This window comes from Saccopteryx leptura, chromosome 1, assembly GCF_036850995.1.
Source record: "Saccopteryx leptura isolate mSacLep1 chromosome 1, mSacLep1_pri_phased_curated, whole genome shotgun sequence".
Taxonomy (NCBI): domain Eukaryota; kingdom Metazoa; phylum Chordata; class Mammalia; order Chiroptera; family Emballonuridae; genus Saccopteryx; species Saccopteryx leptura.
This window is the reverse complement of record NC_089503.1, coordinates 103,930,713-103,954,497: the sequence shown is the minus strand read 5'-3', so window position 1 is coordinate 103,954,497 and position 23,785 is coordinate 103,930,713. Positions and strand designations below refer to the sequence as shown.

Sequence of the window (23,785 nt, the reverse complement as noted above, 5' to 3'; positions counted from 1 at the left end):
CCATGGCCGGGTCTTTGTGCTTTGGAGCCCTACCTCCTGGGCCTGTGCTAGACCCACTGAAAACGGAGGTGCGTGTGGGTGTGTTGATGCCTGGTCCCTCTGAGCACGGGTCAAGCCCGCTCAGCAGAAAACAGTGACAACGGCCATTGTCCGTGAACCTTCACATCCTCCTAGCCAGCCCTTCTTGCACAGTAGCTCGTTTTGTCTTCTAAGAATCCCACAAGGGGAGCAGGGCCGGAGCCTCTGGGAGCCCGCATGGCCTGCGTGTGCAAATTAGTGAGAAGCTCTAAGGATGTCACTCAGCGCGGTGAGCACAACCTGGGCCCTGGGCCCTGGGCCACGTGCCGTGCTGCATAGCTCCAAACGGGCAGTCTCATCGTCCTTGCTTTCTGGACAATGACACCACGGTTCTGAGAACTTCCACAATCTGCGTAAGGTTACCTAAGCAGAAAGTGACAGAACTAGAGCTTTAGTTGGAATCAAGTGCTTTCTCCTCCATCCCAGCCCGGGTGTTGTTGGTAGCTGTCTGTAAGATGGCACTTTCCCAACCAGACACACCGCACCTACATATGTGTGCATGTGTGCGCACACACACATACACACGCACAAGTGCACAAAACCATGGACTCATAGGCACAAAGACAGCCACACACAGCACCACAGACAGAGCCTGACCCTGAAGGGGGGGGCAGCCAGAGAGGTGAATGGCCTGGGTCGCCTCTCCCACCCTCGCTGAGCTCACCTATCGATGCTGATGGCACATAGGTTCAGGATGCTTGCCGTGCACATCATGACGTCCAGAGTGACGAAGATGTCACAGTGAATCCTGCTGAATTTCCACTCTCCCACCACCTGGGGACAAAGCAACATGACAGGTGGACAGTAGAGGGGAGATTAGCTGAGGGCAGGGCTCAGTCCTCCCGGGGGAGGTCACGCCATGGGCTCAGAGGGCAGCCATGAGGTCTTGTGCGTCTCCACCAGGGGTCTGGAGATGAGGAGCAGCAATGGGGAGTCATGCCTGTGATGTCTGAGGCCCTTGCCTGGCCCCTCTCCTCCTAGACATCTAAGGCAACATTGTGCCGAGAACTGTGCTAGAAGAGAGATGACCCGCTACACTCAGGGCTTCGATGTTTCTTATCCATAACACATTTGTGTGATCACCTGGAGACCCCAAGTTTACCAAGCAGGAAACCCAGCCTCAGAGCAGGGCAGTGACTTGCCCAGGCCTTTCAGCTCAGCATCTGGTCCCGCTCGGGCCAAGGTTTCTCGGGGGATCAGGCAGCTCCCTAGGTGCCCAGCACAGTGCATGGCACAGGGTTGGGGCCCACTAAGTGTCTGTTAAGAACAACAGTGAAGACAATGACCCTATGAAACAGGGAGGACATTTCTGCTCCTTGTGATACCTGAAGAATGAAAGAAGGAGTCTGGGCTCGGGCTGCTGGCCTGGCAGAAAGCGCTGGGGAGGCTGAAGCAGCACAGCCACGGTGTGGGGTGGGAGGGGTCCAGCTCCTGGCAGGAGCACTTTCCTCCTGCCCCTCCCCGGCCCCACCACACACACACACTACAGGGGTCTGAAGACGAGAAGCAGCAATGGGGAGTCATGCCTGTGATGTCTGAGGCCCTTGCCCAGCCCCTGGGATGGGAGGGGCCCAGCTCCTGGCAGGAGCACTTTCCTCCTGCCCCTCCTCGGCCCCACCACACACACACACTCCAGTACCCTCCCCCCACGCACACCCCCAGCCCACACCGCTGTTCACAGGCATTCAAACTCACACTGCCCTGGCAACTTTGGAAGTCTGGGGCGGCCCCATTCCTGAGCACAGAGTCGGAACAGGAGACGCATGTAGGCCTCCACCCACAGGAGAAGAGGGGCGGCAAAGCAGCTCAGAAATGGGCAGGGCAGCGGCCACACCGCATGTCACAGCTCAGCAGCAGGCTGGACAGTGACCCGCTCGTCTCACCGCTGCCCTCTGTCCCGCTCTGGGGCACTGGAGCTCAGTGGCAGGCACCACAGCGGCTGTTGTTGAGTGGGGAAGAAACAGCAGCCTCCCCTGGGAGGCAGGAAGCCTGGTGGCGCTGCCTTCTCTGGCTCACATGGGGCCCGTACCAGGCTTCTCCCGTGTCACAGCAGCAGGGTCCCTACACCTCGGAGCAGCGCTGCCCGGGTGGGCAGGAGCAGACTGTCCTGTGAGGTGGATGGGGATAGAAGGGCTTCCCTGGCATAAACAAAGTCTACATGTGGCACCACTGGGAGAGTTCTGGGCCTATCTGGCCTATGCCCCCTTGGAGCCACTCCTAGACTAGTAGGTTGGAGCTGCTTTCATGTCCCCGGGGACCTTGGTCCTCTGTCCTCCCTATCTTCTCTCCTTCCTGTAGACACTTAGCATGTGCAGAGCTCTGTGCTAGACTCCAGGGTACAGTGCTGAACAGAACTGACAAGTCCCTGCCTCTAAGGAGCTCTCCACCCCCTCCCCCAAGGTCCTTCTGGGCCGAGAACAAGGGCGGGCTGTCCTGCACGTCTCAGGGGCGGCTGCCCCAGAGCGCAGTCGGGCAGGTGGCTGACTCACAGACCCGAGGGAGCGTGCTGGCCGCCACTGTTTCTGGAATGCCTGCCACGGGCATGTGCTTCATCTCCTGTATGATTCTCAGAACTCACACAGCAGGGACTGCTATGTCCAGGCCTTCTCTGCCCTGGGGAGGCATTTTGCTCCCTTGACGCTGAGACCAGCAGGACAGGCCTTTGAGCTAGCTGGACCCCAATAATCAGCAGCACATATGAAGCCCTTCCTGTGTGTCAGGCACCGTCCCAGCACTCACACTCCCATCTGTGGGCTGTGACAGCAAACCTCTGAAGTTAAGGCATGGCTGGTGCACCTCAGAACCCCAAGTGCCTGTTTGTCGCCTGGATAACTCCTCTGGAAGCCCCATCCCCCTGCACACGTGCCGAGTACCACGTCACTCTGGTGCCCCCACACCTCCTGTGGGGACTGTCCCATTGTCAACTCCGTCAGACTGCACCATCACGGGCGACCCATCTCCTCCCTGAGGCGGGGGGAGGACGTATCGTTGCTTAGTGCATGTCGAACGAGTGAGCCAATGACTCTGGGGTCTTAGCTGGTCCACTTCTCACCCCACCTGCTCACTTGGAAAATGCACGCAGTGAACCCTCCCCCCCAGAAGGCCGGGAGGCTGTGATGGCATGGCACACGCCACCGGGTGGCCCTGACTAGTCTCTCAGGGGCTTCTCCGGATGGAAAGCGGTAGAGTCGGGAACTGAACCCAGTCCTCCCACTCCCAAACCAGTGTGCTTTCCATACACTGACTGTGATAAACAGGCGCATCCAGGTCTACCCTAGACAGGTGCTAACACGGTGGGCTATTTAGTAGAGACATTTAACATCGCTGGGAATGGAACAAGAAGGAAAAATTCTAGACAACAGAGAGTACGGTATGTGATTGCAAGAATACTTTGACAGGATGTTGGGATAGAGATACTCCACTTAGGACATTTTCTAGAGATGATAAGTAGCTGCGAGAATGTCCTGTGAGTAGGACTCACTGTCCAGCTCTTGTTTTGGTGGGAGACTATGAGAGAGTTTGAGCACAGCTTCCTGAAACACGGAGCTGTCCCTTTAAAGTAACAGTGAACAGGTATTAGAGATTGCAAGAAGCCCTGGACAGCCCATGTACAGATTTGTCTCTACCCTAGAGAGTCTGGACAGGGGCGGTGGGTCTGAAAGCCCCAGAACCCATGCTCACAGGCCTGGGTAGAGCACACCCACTCTAGGAACAAATGCTTCTTTGTCTGGTGTAAGAGGTCTTCTCTAGGTGGGGAGCTGCTGGGTGTTATTGGTCATTTCATCTCAGATGCCCTTGTCACGGCCGACTTTTACATAGTGCTTGTTATGAGCCTGTTTCCATTCTAAATGAATTAATCCATTTGATTCTCAAATAACACTATTAGAGAGATACTATTATTACCTCCATTATATAGAGGTAAGGAAACTGACACATAAGAGGTCATTTTCCCCTGATGGTCTGACCCTTGGCCCTCCTTTGAAAGCGAGCAAGAAAGGAGCAGGCCTATGAATGTGGAAGGGGCCCCTTAGGGAGGCTCTCAGACAGAACACGGGGTGAGCCGAGTCCAGGGCCCTCGACAGCACTGGGGCGCAGAGGAACTGAACCCTGGCACGTAGCTCTGTCCTGGGCCCTCGAGAGCACTGGGGCCGCAGAGGAACTGAACCCTGGCACGTAGCTCTGTCCTGGGCCCACATGCTTCCATGTTGTTTTGTGTCTTGTTCATTTCCTTTGGGTTCTTCCCGAATATCCAGGCAGGTCACTGGGAAAGCTCCAGCCTGTTCCGGCTGTGCTAAAGGACAGCAAGGGTGTGATGGCCCAGAGCTCCCTGTGAGCAGTGTGGCAGAGACAGCAGGAAGCCCGGGGAGCCCCTGGCAGAGAGACAAGGTGCAAGGCCACTTCGAGGGTAAGGAGTGGATAAGCTTCTTCTCCTCAATGTCTTCTCTGCTCAAGCTGACAAGGTTCCTGTTTTCCTTTCAAAGAAGGCTTGCCCCCAGGGCACAGGTAAATAATAACCCTCTAGCCCAGAGCAGGAAGGACAGCTCAGTGATCCCTCCTGTGCACTCAGACTCCACCCTCGACTGCTGTGTAGAGAAAGGGGCAGACGCAGCTTGTGCCCACTCACGTCACCTCACCCTCCCACCAGAGGCAGATTACAGCTGGTTGAGGTTCTAGGCGCAGAAGAAAATATTGGGCCCCTTAAAAAAAGAGAGAGAAACAGGGAAAATAAAAATATATGTTTAAATAAATAAAAAATATTATGTACTATTAATGTTAAAATTGCACATATGAAACCAAACTTGGTGTCATTAGAAAAAGGTGTAAAGTTGGGGTTTTGTGGGGCCCTTCAGAAGTCGGGGCCCAGGACGCATGCCCTGTGTGCCTGCTGTTAAATCTGCCTCTGCCTCCCACCTGTGCCCACCAGCCCTGAGGGGCCTGTCCGCCAGGGGCGGGTCCACAGAGGGGCGGCTCTATCAGCAGCTTCATCCTTCAGTACATGATCTGGGTGCAGACAGGCAACCTCGCAAAGCTTCTGTTTCCTCTTTGGTAAAGTGAGGAGAATAGGACACCCTCCCAGGATGAGCACTTGCTGAGTCTATGTCTGAGAAATTCCGGGCACAGCGCCGGGACCGCAGTGGGGCTGCCAACTCACTATGCTGTGGTTCAGAGCCAGGCTCTGTCCTGAGCCGGGCAGTGGTGACTCTCATCCTGAGGAAGGGGCAGCTGCACAGAGGCTGTTAGCTGGACGTCCCCCACACAGGTGCTAGGACCTACCAGGGAAGCAGGAAGGGAAGGGGCACACAGGGCAGCAGTGGGGAAGAGGAATGGAGGGCTCAGTCCTGGAAGCAGGAACATCCCCCATCCTCGGGGGTCCTCATCAAACATCCCCACTTCCAGCAGGACCTTATAAACTGACTCTGGCCTGGACAGAGTGCCAGCCTGGGCCTGCCGGCTGATGCCGGAGAGGACACCCGACTTTTGTGGAATGGTGTTAACAGCACCGGCCTCTCAGAGCTGCGGGGAGGATTCTATGGAAAAGGCTATATATAAAGGATTTAACACTGGGCCTGGCACTTAGTAACTCTATACCTGGTCATTGGGATTGTTAAGGAGACAATGTACCCATTTTATACGGTGAGAAACTGAGCCCAGAGTGAAAAGGGAGACAGCATCTTGGAAAGCACCGGGTGACCTGTGGATAGAAAACAGTGAGGAGCCCGGACTCGAGACTCCAGCACCACGCCCCCTGGAGCCAGTGCCAAGTGAGGCAGGGCCCCAACTTACCTCCAGGTAGACAACCCAGGGCATGACCAGTGTGGCTACCAGGAGGTCGGCCACGGCGAGGCTGACGATCAGGTAGTTGGTGGTGGTCTGCAGCGCCTTCTCACGGGACACGGCCATGCACACCAGCACGTTGCCAAAGACGATGATGAAGATGAGCAGGGTGAGCAGCATGGCATAGTAGTTGTAGTGCAGCCTGTCGGCCTTGCCCTCCGACCCATTAAAGGGCCGGCTCCAGTTCTGGCTCTCCAGGTCGTCATCGTACCAGGACAGGTTCAGTGGATCCATTGGGGCAGCAGGGCCACTGGGTGGCCAGGCTCTGGCCAGGAGAAATGGACACAGAGAGTGAGCAGGAGGACCTCCCAAACGTGTGCCTCCCAGGGAGAACTCTGCTGCTAAAACCAACCACTAGAAGTTAATGGAGAGAATTCTCCAGCCTCAGGGTAAGTGTCATGTTGAGCAGTTTCTTAAAACATCGAGGCCTGCTGCCAGTATTCTGCTAGCAAGTTCTGCAGGTGGTAAAACAGATGAGCAAGGATGACTTTTTAAGAAGTATAATAAAATAAATGAGCCTGAGAAGAGCTGAGCGTTCATTCATTCACTCACTCATCCAACACACACGTATTAAACACGTCCCATGCACTGCACACTTGAGACAAGCTCGTGAGGAGTTCTAGCTTCTAAGAGTTGGAATAGAAATATGCATGAATTATAAATATTTACTGAGCATTGTTCCACACAGTGCTAGAAACCTAGATAGAAACAAAATATATATAACTCTCCAGCTCCCAATCTAAAAGAAACAATAGCCAGGCCCTGGCTGGTTGGCTCAGTGGTAGAACGTTGGCCCAGTGTATGGATGTCCTGGGTTAAATTCTTGGTTAGTACATACAGATGAAGCAACCATCTGCTTATCCACTCCTTAACCTCCCCCATGTCTCTCTTTCTCTCTCTTTCTCTTCCCCTCCCACAGCCATGGCTCAATTGATTTAAGTGCATGGCTCCATGAGCCTCCGCCTCAGGTGCTAAAAATAGCTCGGTTGCAAGCATTGCCAAAGATGGGCAGAGCATCAGCCCCAGATGGGGGTTGCCAGGTGGATCTTGGTTGGGACACATGCGAGAGTCTGTCTGACTATGTCCCCTCCTCTCACTTGGATAAATAAATAAATAAACAAATGAATGAATGAATGAATGAATGAATGAATGAAACAATAACCAATCCATCAAGCAATGCAGTCTGTGAGTGATAGGCACTTGAAAGTGGAATGGGGTGAGGCTGGGGGGTGAGACACATAACCTAGTTAGGGATTTAAAGAAGGCTTTCCAGAGGAAGTGACATTCAACAGACACCTGAAGGGTATGTAGAAATTAGCCTGGTAAAGCCTGGGAGCCAGGGGAGGGTCCAGACATAGGAATCAGCATCAGCTCAAGGCAGAGCTGAGGAGCAGGCACCACCGTGGAGGGCCAGAAAGAGGTCTGGGCTGGCGGCAGCATGGAGGGACTTGCAATGAGTTAAACTGGGGAGGCTGCAGCAGCTGAGACCACAGAGGGTCACGGAGGGCCTTACAAGTCATACCAGAAGTTTAGACTTGAACCCACGGCAGCAGGAAGGATATGATCAGCTTTACGTTTTGGAGAGAAATTCTGTCGTGTAGAGAATGGAAGGGCGAGGCCAAGCAAGGTGGCAGGACCCCAACTGGAAGGCCCTTGCAGGAACCCCCAGCAGCAGACGATGAGGTCTGCACATGTGCATGGAGAGCCCTGAGGACCAGGCGTACCATCCCAGTGGGAAAGGACGTCCTGAAAGAGGCGTCGTCTGAGAGGAAGTAGGACAAGGAGTCAGCCAGGCAACCACGCTGGGGGAGATGTTCCATCCAGAGAGAACACAACACAGCCCCAAACAGCAAATACTTTTGTTTGGCTAACAGTGTAGCGCATGACGGTGACATTGGGAAAATTAAACTGGAGGGCCATTCATGGGTCATCTTGGGCCTTGTCAGCTTGTTGGGGGCAGAGGACTGACTCCACTGGACTGGTATTTTAGAGAGGTCACTAGCTGCTACAGTGCAGAGGGGACCTTGGAGGGAAGTGAGGTGTGGCTCTGTTTCAGGTAAGAGGTGGTGGTCGCCCAGACTGGGGGTGCAGAGAAGTGTTCAGCATCCACAGCTAACCTGGAAGTCAGCATCGTGGAAACTGGTCGTTGGATAGACGTGGGTGCGGGGGGTGGGAGGAAGCAGGGAGAGAAGCTGTCTGGGATAACTCTGGGACTGCGTTGGGCTCTTGGAGGCTGGGAGTGCTGCTTACTGAGAAACAGGAGCAGGGCTCAGAGGCAGACTCGCAAGGCATTGATGAGCTTGACAGCCTGTGTTTTGGTTATGATTGAAACATAATGCACATATAATAGAGTTGGCTTTCCTGCTAACAAAAGTGTTCCTATTTCATACAATGAAATTAAAATTATCAGTATTCCAAGGCATCCCGCACAAAGCACCATGATTTCCAGGTGTGGTGGAACCCGGGTGGGTTTGAGATCCACCAGTTTATACCATTCAGGATGAACATGGCACCACATCCAAATTAGGATGGAGGGCACAGCAGACACCACAGAAGAGAGGGGACCCCACCTCTGACCCGGGAGAAGAGTCTGCTCACCTCTGCACCTGTCTCACACATCATTCTGCCACCTCTCAGTAGGGGAGCGTGAATGTTATCCGACCCAGGGCCACTACTGTGGGGTCTCTGGGGAAAGCAAAATGCCTAATTCCACGTGAGATGCCATAGAATGACACCCATGCAGCAAGTCTTCCAATTCAAGGTAGGAAGCACGGTGTCAGACGGATGCTATCTTCTGCAAGCCAAGTGGGCCCTCTTCCTGTGTGGAGCACACAGAGGGAGACCTGTACTTATGTACTGACCAGGCAGCAGGGACTGCAGCCACCATTCATTTATGCAGTCAGTATCTACTTAGCCTCCCAGGCAGGAAGCACAGAGGCACACACACTTAGCCCAGCATCCTGGCGGTTCCTCTTTGCCCTTTCTCCCACTTCCTTAAGTCCCTCTCTGAGTAGGGCCAGTGGCATCTGATGGGGACTCTCAGGTCCCTGATTTCTCCACCCACCCATTCTCTACGCCCAACCAGACTTCTGTTCCTGCGGCCTGGTCCTGAGCCTGTCTGGGAAGCCATCTCCATCCACATGTATAGCACTGCTCAGTTCGCCAAGTCCTTTTGTTTTTGATATACTATCTCCTTTATCCTCAAAGCAACCTCCAAGACTTGTCGTTATTATCCGCGTTCTACAGGTCAGAAAAGTGTCTGAAGACTTCATCCCCCTTCTCTCCACTTGCCCAGTCCCTGCACATCCTTCTCGGCACGCTCACTCGAACCCTCTTGCCCTGAGCCCATCCCACGCCCACCCGGCTGGATCTTCTTTGGGGCTCCCACAGCCTGGTTTCCTGGTTTTGTTCCAGAACACACCCATGTGTGCCTGCTGTTTTCACTGGGTGTCAGCGTCTCAAGGCCACCCTGCATCTCGCTCTTGCTCGCCTCACCTCTGTGGGATAAACAAAGGCATCCTGGTCTCATCCTGCTCCTGACCTGGTGATCTGCCGGCAGCAACGCTCGGCAGAGGTGTGCTGAACCCAATCAAAGCCTCTGCGAGTCCTCCTGGGCAAAACCCCTCCACAGACACTTGAAAGTAGCTATTAGCAAAGGCCACTTGATAAACAAGTAACAAGAGTAATGGGCCGAAGTGTCATGGGTGTGGCATGTGGGTCCCCAGGAAGCAGACCAAGGAGGAGATAAGCATGCAGGAAATTTATTGGGGATGTTCTCAGGCTCAGGACTTGCAGGGGCATGAGGGGAGCAGGACTGGGCAGAGGAGTCAGGCTGCTTTGCTGCCACACCAAAGGTCTCAGGTGCCCCCTCGAGGAGCCTTGCGGGGTTGCCTTACTTAGGGCAGCAGGGTCGGGCCTCTGACCCCTTTCCTAGGTGTGGGCTGCCCCAGGGAAAGGATGTGGCCTTGAGAGAGGGGTCTCCCTTCAGCAGTGGGCCAGCACCAACAAGGTGAACCCAACTGCAAGCTGTCAGTTGTTGATGCCCCCAGTAGTTGGGGAAGGAGTACATTCCTGCTACAGGGCACCTGGGTGGCACACGACAGCGCCACTACTGTGATGTTCAGAAATCAGAGAGCATGTGCACATGGGCACAGCCAGGGTGTTCCTGGAAGGCTTCCTGGGGGGGGGGGTAAACTTAAACTGGGACTTAAAATTGTGGGTGCGGTTTAGATGGCAAATAGGACCATTGTTGATCAGGGAGGGGCTGGGGCTGAGCACTCACTCCTCTGTTTGCTGGTGACTCACCCAGGGCTGGAGAAGCATTCAGTGTTGCATTTAATTTTCTAATTTAGAATTGATTCTCAATTGCTCTTGTTGCTTCTTGCGGAGACAAGCGTACATATTCACATGATAGGAAGAATAGGAAATCACAGAAAAGGCCTAAATGCTATCAATCCTATTAACATGTTGGTACCAGGCTATCAACCCCAGTCCCCCTGTGTCCTCAGCACTCTGCCTACCTGGGCTGGGATTTCTCACACACAGGGGCTGCCTGACTAGCTTGTGTTCAGTGCCAACCTGAGCAGAAATTCAGACATCAGCAAATCCACCCCCACAGGTAAGGGACTCTATCACGAGAGATAGTGGTATAACATAGGGGCTGAAGACCAAAAGTCCCGGGTTCAAATCCCAGGTCTACCGTTACTGGCTGTGGGGTCTCAGACTGATTATTCAGCTTTCCTGAGCCTCAGTTTTGTCATCTACAACAGTGATTTTCAACCTTTTTTGAGCTACGGCACATTTTTTACATTTACAAAATCCTGGGGCACACCACCTACCAAAATGACACAAAATGACACTCCAATACAGTACATATTATACATATAGTTAATAATATAGTTTCTAAATGTATTTATACTCACTTAGTGTGAAACCTGGGCCTGTTTCGATGAACACAAAAGGGACATCCTGGCAGGAATGGTAGAAAGACACACACGAAGCTCTTCCTCAACAGTTCTCAGTCTCTCTCTGGTTTTAGTTTTTATCACAATCAAGCTTGAGAAGCTCAGCTCACATAGCTATGTGGTTGAAAACGGGAGCAATGTCAAAATAGCTTTGTTGGCAAGAATGGGGAACTCCTTGGCAACAGATAACCAAAAACTGTCCAAAGGAAGATCAGCAAACTTTAGCTTTAAAGTTAGATTACATTGTGATGCATTGTATATCACCCTCTGCAGGGGCTTCTTTTAAAAAGAAAAAGGTCAAATATCTATATACACCATCAGGATAGACATAACCAGCTGAGGCTGAGCTTCATCTAGTGGTGGCAACATTTACCTCCAGTCCTGACCAGGATTAGAAATCGGGACCATGGGGCAGAGTAGCAGCTTCAACTACTTGCCAGGGCCACACAATGACAAGTGCACGGCAGCCCGAGTGGGGACTTTCCTGGGTGTGGATGAGAGGCGGCCTACTATTGGTTCATCGCTAGTGGTCGGAATGAATCCTAGAAGGTGATTGGTCAGTGAGCGTTCCCTGTGCCTCCACTCTTCCTGTCGCTGATAGCTGGAGGGCTTGTGATGGGCATGTTTATGTTCGGATGGAGGCGGCTGTCGGTGGGCCAGATAAATAGCCTCCGTGGGCCGTATCCGGCACACGGGCCGTAGTTTGGGGACCCATGTTTAATTTCCCCACGGCACACCTGACCATGTCTCACGGCACACTGGTTGAAAAACACTGATCTACTACATGGAGAGAACGGTCGTTGTGAAGATGAAGTAAGGTGAGGCACCACGTGTGGCCAGCACAAGCAAACCCTCAAGGAACGTTAACTTTAACAACCAAATAGAGCAAAAGAATAAAAAGAAACAAGCAATTAGGTTTGTTTCCCCTTGGGAGGGAGTTAAGAAAAATAAAAAGAGAGAGAGCATGTCGGTTCCTGAGCCTCCTTTGCAGGAAAAGTGTGAGGGGTGGGGTGGCAGCTGCCCTGAAAGACCTGCCCCCAGCCCACCTGCTGTGCGGTTAGGACTCTAACCCCAGTGGTGGCATCTCCTAGGCTCTAAGACAAAACTTAATGTAAGACGCACCCCTGTTTCATATACCACTAGGAAAGAAAAAGTGTCATCACACCCCAACACAGCTCTACACTGGGGTCAATTATAGAATGAATTCTGATTTCAGAGACGTTAAGATGCTGATGGGAGTGTGTGTCCACACAGGATGAACAAAATACGGTGACCTCCGGCATCTCTGCTGGCATTTCTCAGAAGGCCTGAGAAATATGCAGGTCCCAGGCCTCTCCAGTGCGGCTCCAGAGGGGCCTCCCTCTTCTCCTTCTGTCCCTGGGCTTCAAGGGGTGTCTTGTGAGGATATGGCACAGGGAGAGGCCAGCCGTTGGTCTCGCTCACTCCGGGGGCACCTGGAGGACCCCTCAGACCCGTGCCCTTGCCCAGCACCTCAAGCTCTTCGTGCAGCTGAACTTTTGCCCGTGGGCGCAGTGGAGAGGCTCAGGTACTCTGGCCTGGCTCTGGCTTTAGAAAAGCCTTCTGAGGGTGAGGCCCATGCCCACCTGAGTAGGTGGGAACACCAGGCCACACAGCAGCCAGCACCCTGGAGGTGCCAGGATGGTCCAAATTTCGTGTGTGTGTGTGTGTGTGTGTGTGTGTGTGTGTGTGTGTGTGTGTAAGTGGAGATTGGATAAATGTATATATAAGCCAAGATGAATTACTCTTTTTTCTTTTTAACAGAGACAGAGAGAGGGTCAGAGAGAGAGAGACAGCCAGGGACAGACAGACAGAAAGGGAGAGAGATGAGAAGCATCAATTCTTCATTGCGGCACTTTAGTTGTTCACTGACTGCTTTCTCATATGTGCCTTGACCAGGGGGCTACAGCAGAGTAAGTGACCCCTGGCTCAAGCCAGTGTCCTTGGGCTCAAGCCAGCGACCTTTCGAACCTGGGTCCTCCGCATCCCAGTCCAACACTCTATCTACTGCTCCACCATCTGGTCAGGCAAGATGAATTATTCTTAACAGTTTTAAAACTTTTCAGAGAAATAGGACCACATTATTAATTTTTTTCAGCGTCGGAGTAAGCATTCTGATTTGGTGTTATGTAAGTACAATGTGCCACCACCCCCCTTCCCCTTCCACCCAGGTGGCTCTTGCTTTGTCTGAAAAAACTCCAGATCACAGTCCCCAACCATGGAGCACTTAGTGAGCGCCAATGCCTACGTGGTCACTGCCACTTCTTAGCGCTTACTGGTTTAGCTACACAGTTCTATCTCCAGGGAGAGGAGTGGATGACCTAACCCTGCTGCATGGACACCTCAAAATTCATATTCTGAAGCTCTAACCTTTCCTTTTCCAACGTAATGGTATTTGAAGGCGGGGCCTTTGGGAGATGGTCAGGTCTCGATGAAGTCCTGAGGATGGGGCCCTTGTGAGGAGATGAGTGTCCTTATAAGACAAGTCACTTGAGAGCGTGTTCCCTCCTGCTGCCCTGCTCTATGAACACACAAGAGGCCAGCCACTGAGACAGGAGGAGTGTCCCCAGCACCTGGAGTGCGGGCACCCTGCTTGCTGATGTCCAGCCTCCAGAACTGTGAGAACATGTCCGCTGTTTAAGCCACCAGTCTGAGGTGTCTTGTGTTGGCGGCCAAGCAGACAAAGACAGCTGCAGATGCCAGGCCTCACTGGAGCAGGGACTGCCTCTTCCCCAAGGTACCATCATCTTCCCTACGCAGCCAAAGGGATACCGCTGCTGCCCACCCCCTCCTCCCCGGGCAACACTCAGACAGGTTCCATGGGTTTCTTTCTCGGCTGTCCTGGTATGTGAGGAGGAAGAGGGAGCCAGGAATACGGATACTCCATTTGTGGGTGGCCCTCAGCCCCATGCCACAAAGTGCCAGAAATCACCTGGCCCTCATCGCCAGCACAAACTGCCCTGCCCCAGCTCAGAAGGGCAAAGGTCAATTGAAAGATCTTCCAGAATCCTCACTCCATTGGTCAGTGCCCTCCACCAGCTCCCCCAACACTCAGCCTGCCCGCAGCTGTTGCTGCTGTCGCTGCCCGCAGGGCCTACATGGCAACTTCCCAGTAAGATGTCCCAAATGAGGAAGGTGCGTGGGGTCCCCAGGGAAGGGGAAGTGTGGAGCTTGTGTTTCTGGCACCAAGCTCCTCCGCCATTCACCCTTTGTGCCTTAGAAATCGGAATATTTCTGTGTGTGCCCTGATTTGAAAATGTGCTAGCTCTAGGGTAGGGGTAGAGGAGAGGGGACAGTGGGGAGGATGCAACAAGGAGGTGGCTGCTCACCCGCCACCCAGCCTGCAGACAGAAACGGCTTCTCACAGGGTGCTGGGCCAAAGGACTCCTGTAGGACTCCACAGTTCGAGGCTGACTCCTAACAAGAAGATTGTCTCTCAGAAAAAACTCGGCAGGCTATTGGCACCCTTGGTCCTCAGCCTAGTGAGGTGTGGCCAAAAGGGCCAGTTGCTTAGGGCAGCCTGGGACCTGGAGGATAGCCGGCTGGTCCCAGAGGAGAGAGGAGACAGTTCCATTTCTCTGGTTTCAATGTGATGCCCTCCCCAGCAGGGCTCTGGGGCTGAGGGGCCCGGGGTACAGGACAAACCCAAGCAGCCTGGTCCCCGTGTGCTGCCTCTTCTTGATGTCTGGCACTGGGAGGAAGCAAATTGTCTAATTAAAATTTAACAATCCCTTATCGGGCTTGATGGCAGGTGAGACATTGCTGTCTTTTACACATCATTCTGCACCCCCCCCCCTTTCTGAGACTGGAAACATTTCAGTGAAAAGGGAAGGGGGGAGGGTTTTGCATCTGCATTTCAAAAGCAGCTTGTTGGAGTGACTTCAGTTGGATGGGAATTGGGAGTGAGTGAGCAAGGGCTCCTCCTCAGACCCCATCATTCAAACCACCCTTGCCCTGCCAATCAAAGGTCCATCCAGGCTGGGGCTTGGAGATGCGTCCTGTCCCCGCAACTCCTGCAGCTTCCCCTGCAGTCTCAGGATGAAAGAGTGGGAGGGGAAGTCCCACAAAGGGGAAGGGAGAAGTCACTGAATAAGCCTCACTGCTGCCCAGAAGGCCACCTCAGTGAGGACAGGGAAATAGGAGCTCACGTGCCCAGAGCCCGAGGCCAGGCAGCCACAGAGAGAGCCCTCAGGGCTCAGCCCTTGGGAAGGCCCTTGTGGTAGATGGACAGGCACAGTCCCGTCCATGGGAAGGTCTCCAAGCCCTGGGGCTGGTGTGGGAAAGATGGTGGGACGGACCTGTGGGGAGGAGGCAGAGGAGGAACAGAGAGGAATGTTGGGAACAGAGAACAGGGGACACAGGAGTGGGGGTGGGGCTATGAATGCTGTCATTTCCAGGATGCACCCTCCCTCTCTTCACCCTGAACATCTCTCCCCGCCTCCCAAGCTCGACATGCAAGGAAGTGGGATGGTGAGGCCGGGGGGGGGGGGGGCTGGCTAAGGTACTAGTGGTCACTCCAAAGGTTAGAAACAGGGATTGTTTTTTCCTATTAAGGAAAGGGGACACCCTCCACTCAGGTACAGGCAAGGTCTTGCTCCCAGAAATTCCTTGGCTACAGGAGTTCAGAGAAATCATAAAGGACTCCTCCTCTACTGCTCTGGGGGACAGATGTGAGATACACCTAGGCTGCTGGGGACACCTGCCCTCCAGTGGCCAGGGCAGGAAGGGGGGAACAGGAAGGAATGCCACACACTGATACCATTCTCCCTTCGGGCTCTCTCCCGGCATGGTCACCTTCCTGGTCCAACCTGGAATTCTGCAGGGCAATCAGCAGCAGGGCTATGTTATCTGTGGGAAATTGGGTGTCCTCAGAAAGTGTGTAACAGCTTGGATGAATCTCTCCCATCTTTGGTCTCTGACTGTGTTTGGTCCCACCCAGCTGAGGCCAGGAGAGTGGGCACAGACCTGAGGGTCCTCAGTGGCCCAATCATAACCCAGTCACCTGTTCGAAGCCTCCACCCTACTCGCTAGAGTGAATGTAACCAGGCATTCCCAGCCTTGCCTCCCATTCGCAGCCAAGAGAAGCCCTCCCTTGGGTGCTCATTCAACTTCCTGACACCAAAGCCACAGACCTACTAGCATAGGTACCCCTGCTCCTTCACCTTGGGTCCCAATGACCCAATTTCCACCCAGATCCTGTCTTTCCATCAGGGCTCAGGATTCAGTCCTGGCTGATGTCCTCCTCCTTCTTACCCTTCAAGTCAGCCCCTTCTCCAGGGAAGCCTTCCTGATGCCCTAGCTCTGAGCCGTCCTCTTGCTTCATGTTCTCACAGCACATGTGCTCCTTAATTATCACAAGTATAATTAAGTCATTATTTAATTATCTGTTTAGTGTCTATTCTTCTTGCCAAACTGTGAAGTACACCAGCATGAAAACCATACCTAGAGACTAAGTTGTGTGGCTCTAGAGTGGGGGACATTTTTCCTCTCACACCCAACTGGTGCAGAGCCCTCTCTTTACACGGCCAAATCTTGGTCTGTTTGGTCATGATGAACTCTGCTGGTCTCCTCTGAAGATTCCCTGAGACTTTGCCCCACCTAAAAAGGTCTGCAGGCACTTGGCAAGGGACAGCTAGACTCGGTATATCCTAGGATTTTTGCTGAGTTGCCTCAGACCCAGTCATAGGCAGCATCTGACATTTACCTGAACTAGATTCCCTCCCAAGAGGTCCCAGAACCAACACACCCAGGCTCAGACATTATCAAAGCAGGATCCAATTAGCTTCACAGTCAGCATATCCAAACAGAGATCTCGGCCAGCCCCAGACCCTGCTGAGGCAAATTCTGCTTCATGTGGTCAGCACCTGCACAGCAGCTCATACACTGTGGTCAGGGTTGATTCTCAGAGTCAGCCAGCCTGAGGGTGGACCCAATGCACAAATGGGCCAATAGCAATCAAGGGTCAATTACAACAGGAGGGCTCATGTAACCCACACAAGGGACATTCCTAGGACACCCAGCTCAGGTGATCAAGGAGACTGCACCACTGGGTCCCACAGGATACCTATTACATAAGGCCATCCTATCAAAACTGGAAGTCATAGCAGATCTATCTAATACATAGAAACAAACACAAAGGAGCAGCCGATATTGGGAGACAAAGAAACTGGCCCCAAATGAAAGAACAGGATAAATCTCCAGAAAAAGAGCTAAATGAAATGGAGTCAAGCATTTTGTCAGATATAGAGTTCAGAAAAATGGTTATAAGGTTGCTCAAGGAACTTAGTGAGAACTTCAACAGCATGGAAAAAGACATAAAACCAGAAAAAGAAATACTCAGAAATAAAGAGTACAATATCTGAAATGAAAGAATACACTAGAAGAAATAAACAGTAGGTTGGATGAAAAAGAGGATCAAATCAGCAATTTGGAAGACAGGTAGAAGATAATACCCAATGAGAGCAGCAAAAAGAAAAAAAGAATAGTTTAAGGGACCTTTGGAACAACAAGAAGCAGAATAGCATCCACATCATAGGGTTACCAGAAGGAGAAGAGGGAGAGCAAGAAATTGAGAACCTATTTGAAGAAATAATTACTAAAAACTTCATTAACTGGTGAAGGAAAAAAACACACAAGTCCAGAGAACACAGAGAGTCACCCCAAAAATAAACCCAAAGAGGCCCACGCCAAGGCACATCATAATTAAAATGTCGAAGGTTAAAGACAAAGAGAAAATATTAAAAGGAGCAAAATAAAGACAGTTTCCTATAAGGGAGCTCCCACAAGGCTGTCAGATGATTTTCAACAGAAACATTTTGGGCTATAAGAAATTGGCACAAAATATTCAAAGCGATTAAAAGCAAGGACTTACAACCACGGCTATCATTTAAAATTGAAGGAGAAATAAAGAGCTTTCTAGGTAAGAAAAAGCTAAAGGAGTTCATTGCCATGTAACCAGTATTATAAGAAATGTTTAAAGGGCCTTCTTTAAAAAGAAAAAAAGAGAAAAAAACCCCAGAGGAACAAAATTATAAAGAATGAAATGGCAATGAATATATACCTATCAATAATGACTTTAAATGTAAATGGTTTAGATGTGCCAATCTAAAGACATAGTATGGTAGCTGAATAGATAAGAAAACAAGACCCATGTATGTGCTATCTACATGGGACCCACTTCAGAACAAAAGATAAATGCAGACTAAAAGTAAAGGGGTGAAAAAAAGATTTTCATGCAAATGCAAATGAAGATAAAATTGGGGTAGCAATACTTATATCAGACAAAATGGACCTTTAAAACAAAGACTATAATAAGAACCAAAGAAGAATACTACATAATGATAAAGGGAGCAATCCAACAATAGGAGATAACCCTTGTAAACATTTACACACCCAACATAAGAGCACCTAAATATGTAAAGCAAATCTTGATGGACATAAAGGGAGAGATTTACAAAAATACAGGTATAGTAGGAGATTTTAATACCCCATTAACATCAATGGGTAGATATTCCAGATAGGAAATCAATAAGGAAACGGTGGCCTTAAATGACACTCTAGTTCATATGGATTTAATTGGTATCTTTGGAGCATTTTGCCCCAAAACACCAGACTATACATTCTTTTCAAGTGCACATAAAACATTTTGTAGGACAGAACACATGTTAGGACAAAAAACAAGTCTCAATAAATTTAAGAAGATTTAAATTATATCAAGCATCTTCTCTGACCATAATAGTATAAAACTAGAAATCAATCACACACAAAAAACAAACAAACAAAAAAAAACAGAAAAAGACACAAAAAGATAGAGGCTAAATAACATGTTATTAAACAATGAATGAGTTAACAATGACATCAAGGAAGAAATCAAAATATATTTTAAAACAAATGAAAGTGAGAACACATACCCCAAATCCATGGGACACAACAGAAGATGTCCTAAGAGAGAAATTCATAGCATTACAGGCCTACCTTAAAGAATATAAAAAAATCTCAAATAAAATATCTAACTTTATACTTAAAGGTACTAGAAAAAGAACAATAAACAAAGCCCAAATGAGCAGAAGAAAGAAAATAGTAAAGATCAGAGAAGAAATAAATGAAATAGTCTAAAAAAACAAATAATAAAAGAGGTCAGTGAAACCAAGAGCTGGTTCTTTAAAAAGAGAAATGAGATTTACAAACCTTTAATCAAACTCATCAAGAAAAAAAGAGAGAGGACCCAAATAACTAAGATCAGTGATGAAACAGAAGATGTAACAACTGACACCACAGAAATACAAAGGATTGTAAGAAAATATTATGAATAACTATAAGCCAACAAATTGGAAAATCTAGAGGAAATAGATAAATTCCAAAAATGAATTAGGAAAAATCAGAAAAACAGAAAGACTGATTACAACTGATGAAATTGAAGCAGTGTTCAAAAAACTCCCAACAAACAAAAGTCCTGGACCAGATGGCTTCACAGGTGAATTTTATCAAACATTCAAAGAAGAATTAACACCTATCCTTCTCAAACTAGTTCAAAACATTCATGAGGAGGGAACATCCCCAAGGTCATTTTATAAGGCCAGCATTACCCTAATTCCAAAATCATATAAAGACACAACAAAGAAAGAAAATTGTAGGCCAATATCACTGATAGATGTCTAATATTTTTTCTGCTATATCTCCTTTAGCAAGGGAAATAAAAGAACAAACAAATGGAATTAATTAAATCAAACTAAAATGGTTTTGCAAAGCTAAGTAAACCATTAACAAAATGAAAAGACAACCCATTCTATGAATGAACATATTTGCCGATGATATATCTGATAGGGAGTTAATATCCAAAATTTATAAAGAACTTATACAACTCAACACCAAAAAACAAACAATCCAATTTAAAAATGGGAAAAGGACCTGAATAGCATCCATTCATTCAAAGAGAGCATACAGATGGCCAATAGACATATGAAAAGGTGATCAAAGTCACTAAACACCAGGTAGATGCAAATTAAAACCACAATGGGATATCACTTCACACCTATCAGGATGTATCATCAATAAATCAACAAATGTTGGCAAGGGTGAGGAGAAAAGGGAACCCTCATGCACAGTTTGTAGGAATGCAAGTTGGTACAGCCACTGTAGAAAATAGAAGTTTCCTCAAAATATTAAAAATGCGACTGCCTTATGACCCAGTGGTTCTACATCTGGGAATTTATCCGAGGAAATCTGAAACACTGATTCAAAAGAATATATGTACCCCTCTGTTTAGTGAAGTATTTTTTTTTTTTTTTGTATTTTTCTGAAGCTGGAAACGGGGAGAGACAGTCAGACAGACTACCGCATGCGCCCGACCGGGATCCACCCGGCACGCCCACCAGGGGCGATGCTCTGCCCACCAGGGGGCGATGCTCTGCCCCTCCGGGGCGTCGCTCTGCCACAACCAGAGCCACTCTAGTGCCTGGGGCAGAGGCCAAGGAGCCATCCCCAGCGCCCGGGCCATCTTTGCTTCAATGGAGCCTCGGCTGCGGGAGGGGAAGAGAGAGACAGAGAGGAAGGAGGGGGGTGGAGAAGCAAATGGGCGCTTCTCCTATGTGCCCTGGCCGGGAATCGAACCCGGGTCCCCCGCATGCCAGGCCGACGCTCACCGCTGAGCCAACCGGCCAGGGCCTGTTTACTTAAGTATTTTTTAACATAGCCAGCATATAGAAGCAGCCCAAGTGCCCATCAGTAGATGAGTGGACTAAAAAAAGCTGTGGGACATATATATAATGGAACATTACTCAGCCATAAAGAAGGAAATCTTACCTTTTGCAACAGCATGGATGGACCTGGAAAGCATTAGGCTAAGTGAAATAAGCCAGTTGGAAAAAGACAAATACCATGTGATTTCACTTATATGTGGAATCTAATGAACAAAATTAACTAACTAACAAAATAGAAACAAACTCATAGATACAGAGAACAGATTGAAGTTGTCAGAGGTGAGAGGAGTTGGGGGGCCGGGTGAAAAGGGTGAAGAGGTTAAGCAAAGATAACAAGAAATCATATACCCAGACAACAATATGGTTGTTACCAGAGGGAAAGAGGGTGGGGTATGTAGAAGGGGGTTGAGGGGGTTAAATGGTAACAGAAGGAGACTTGACTTGGGGTGGTGAACACACAAATAATATATTATAGAACTGTACACTTGAAACCCACATAATTATATTAGTCAATGTCACCCCAACAATAACAAAAAAGAATCATACCTCCCTTGTCTTTCTATGATCTTCCCAGCACAGCACCTGGCGATGGTAGGTGCTCAATAAATAAGAGGCGTCCTGGGAGCTGGTATCACCCCCAAGTATGAAGGAACCAGTCCCAGGGGCTTTTTCTACCCTGGTTGCTGTTTCTCTCCCTGGATCCTTCTCAAGGGGCACTAGATCCCTCAGAGATCTTCACCTGGACCGCTGGGTCTCAGTCCTGGTGATAGCTGGGGTCGGATGCCCTGCTGGTTGGGGTCCATCCAGGAGTTCCAGGTGGGCTGCCACTGGGGAACGCAGGGGCACAGGCATTGAAAGAAAAGGAATGCACGTGTGTGAAGGGGAGTGTAGGGAGGTGTGTGGGGAGACACCCTGAATTCTGTGGAAAGGGAAGCACAGAGCTGGTGGGGACAGCTCTGGGCTCCTGCAAAGCCTGGGAGGCAGGGTTTCACAGCCTCTAGGTTAGCACCCACTGTGGGTGTGAAGTTGCGCGCAATAGGCCAAAGTAGCTGCAGCCCTTGTCTCACTCAGCATCGAACAGCAACTGTAAACGTTCACAGTGAGCTCAGGGAGTGCCGCTGAGCCTCATGGCTGGTCTAAGGGGCTACAGCAGGGGTCGGGAAGCTTTTTTGGCTGAGAGAGCCATGAATGCCACATATTTTAAAATGTAATTCTGTGAGAGCCATACAATGACCCGTGTACCTTACGCATTATCCAATAAAAATTTGGTGTTGTCTCAGAGGACAGCTGTGATTGGCTCTAGCCACCCGCAACCATGAACACGAACGGTAGGAATGAATGGATTGTAATACATGAGAATGTTTTATATTTTTAACGTTATTATTATTTTTTTAATTAAAGATTTGTCTGCGAGCCAGATGCAGCCATCAAAAGAGCCACATCTGGCTCACAAGCCATAGGTTCCCAACCCCTGTTTTAGGATGATAGAATCTTAGATTTTCACTTCTTTACATATTTCTTCTGTATTTTATTTTTAAACAATAAACGTGTATTACTTATATAAGCAGAAAAATTATTTTGACATTATAATAGAGTATATGTTGGTTCTAACTACATTTACTATTTTTTTATTAAGGATTTGTCTGCGAGCCAGATGCAGCCATCAAGAGAGCCACATCTGGCTCGCGAGCCATAGGTTCCCGACCCCTGGGCTACAGGGAGGAAGGCTGGGGGTCACCCAGGGGGAAGCGAGAGAACACAACTGCTCCCCCAGCGGTGGAAAGGGCCTCTGCATGTCTGGGAACCAGGCAAGACCGGAGGTGCTGGGGCCGGGGCCTCCTCGCCTCTGATGCTCTCCTCCTGGGCACCTACCTACTGGTTTTGCCTCTCCCCAAGCTGGCCGGGTGTCCTTGGGAGTGTGGATTGCGTCGATGGCCTGGACAGCGGAGGACTTCAGCATTTCATGGCCTCATCCCAGGTCTCCTGCATGTTCTCATTTCTGGGCCAGGGGCTCCTGGGGTCTACCTTGGGGTGAGGCAGGGTCTGGGGACACAGTGCCTGGCAGCCCCCCCATCCTTGTGGCTTTTGATGTCTCCGTAAAATGTCTCCTTGCAAACTGTCAAAGTGTCACAAATTAATTAACTGTTCGTTGGAGTGACTCAGCGGGGAGGGAGTGGGGGGAGCTGCTCAGGTATGCTAAGCAGGGTGGTGGCGGCACTGTTCTCTGCCAGTGCTGCTGCCTTCTGATGAAACATCCAAGCTGCTCAGCACGAGGAGGGAAGGGGCGGCTCACCGGGTCTCTCACATGCCTGCGGAGCAGAAACCTGGCTGGTGGGAAGCAGGGTGGAGGGCGTGGGGCCCAGCACACCTGCCCCCAGAGGAAGGGACACAGCGGGGAGAAGGAGGCCTGTAGAAATTGCTCAGGAGATCTAAATTCAGAATGGAGCCCACAGGCTGTTTTCTTTCATGCCTTCCCTCTGGTACTGGCCCTCCTCAGTTTTCCCCAGGAAGAACAGAATTGGGAGGTTGAGCTTGGTGGGGCCTGGGGCCAGGCCAGGTCACAGGGGCCCAGGAAGGCAGACACACTGAGCTGCCAAACTCCCCAGCAGAAGCCGGAGAGGGGGAGGGCTGGGTCTCAGACCAGCCACCTTGACCTTTACTTTAATTTCAAGAAAGAATTGAGAAAACATGCTGTCGAAAGTCAAGAGGGAGGCAAATCCTGAACCTTATTGCTCTAGAAGAAGGAAAAACAATCCTCACTATTTGGCAGAAAATTGCTCTACTTTATGAAAACACATCCCTGTTCATAAAAGCAGAGAAAGGGACTGGTCCAAATAGCAGCCACCACCCACAATCCCGCTACTGGGCAGCCCCTTCCCTCGTCACCCCCACCTGGCTCCAGCAGGCCAACCCTGGGGACGCATCTTTTCCACAAAGGTGACAGGAGGGAGCAAGACTTAACTTGGTGAGTCCCACCCAAACCCCTGTTAGGTGTGGTGCAGTGCAGTGCTCCAAAGACAGAAGGTGAAACTTCCCAGGGACGCATCAGCAAATCCAGACTACAGAAAAATGCTTCAGGACAAATGATCTGGTTCTTCCAAAAATAAATTGCAAGAAAAACAAACAAAGAGAGAGAGAGAGAGAGAGAGAGATGGAGGAGGAAGATCTATAATAAAAGCAACTTAAAAGCCC

At 50.2% G+C, this 23,785-nt stretch overlaps 1 protein-coding gene across 2 annotated transcripts in view; it reads right to left on the bottom strand.

The window, feature by feature from the left end:
- DRD2 (dopamine receptor D2) overlaps positions 1-23,785 on the bottom strand; it is a 69,780-nt gene that overhangs the window by 7,194 nt on the left and 38,801 nt on the right. For both annotated transcript variants that reach the window (XM_066360771.1, XM_066360772.1), the window contains exons 2-3: positions 5,863-6,178; positions 743-852 (exon numbers count right to left, since the gene is read on the bottom strand). In XM_066360771.1, coding sequence (XP_066216868.1) covers positions 743-852; positions 5,863-6,147 — 395 coding nt within the window. In that variant the 5' untranslated portion in view covers positions 6,148-6,178. The remainder of the gene's footprint in view (positions 1-742; positions 853-5,862; positions 6,179-23,785) is intronic.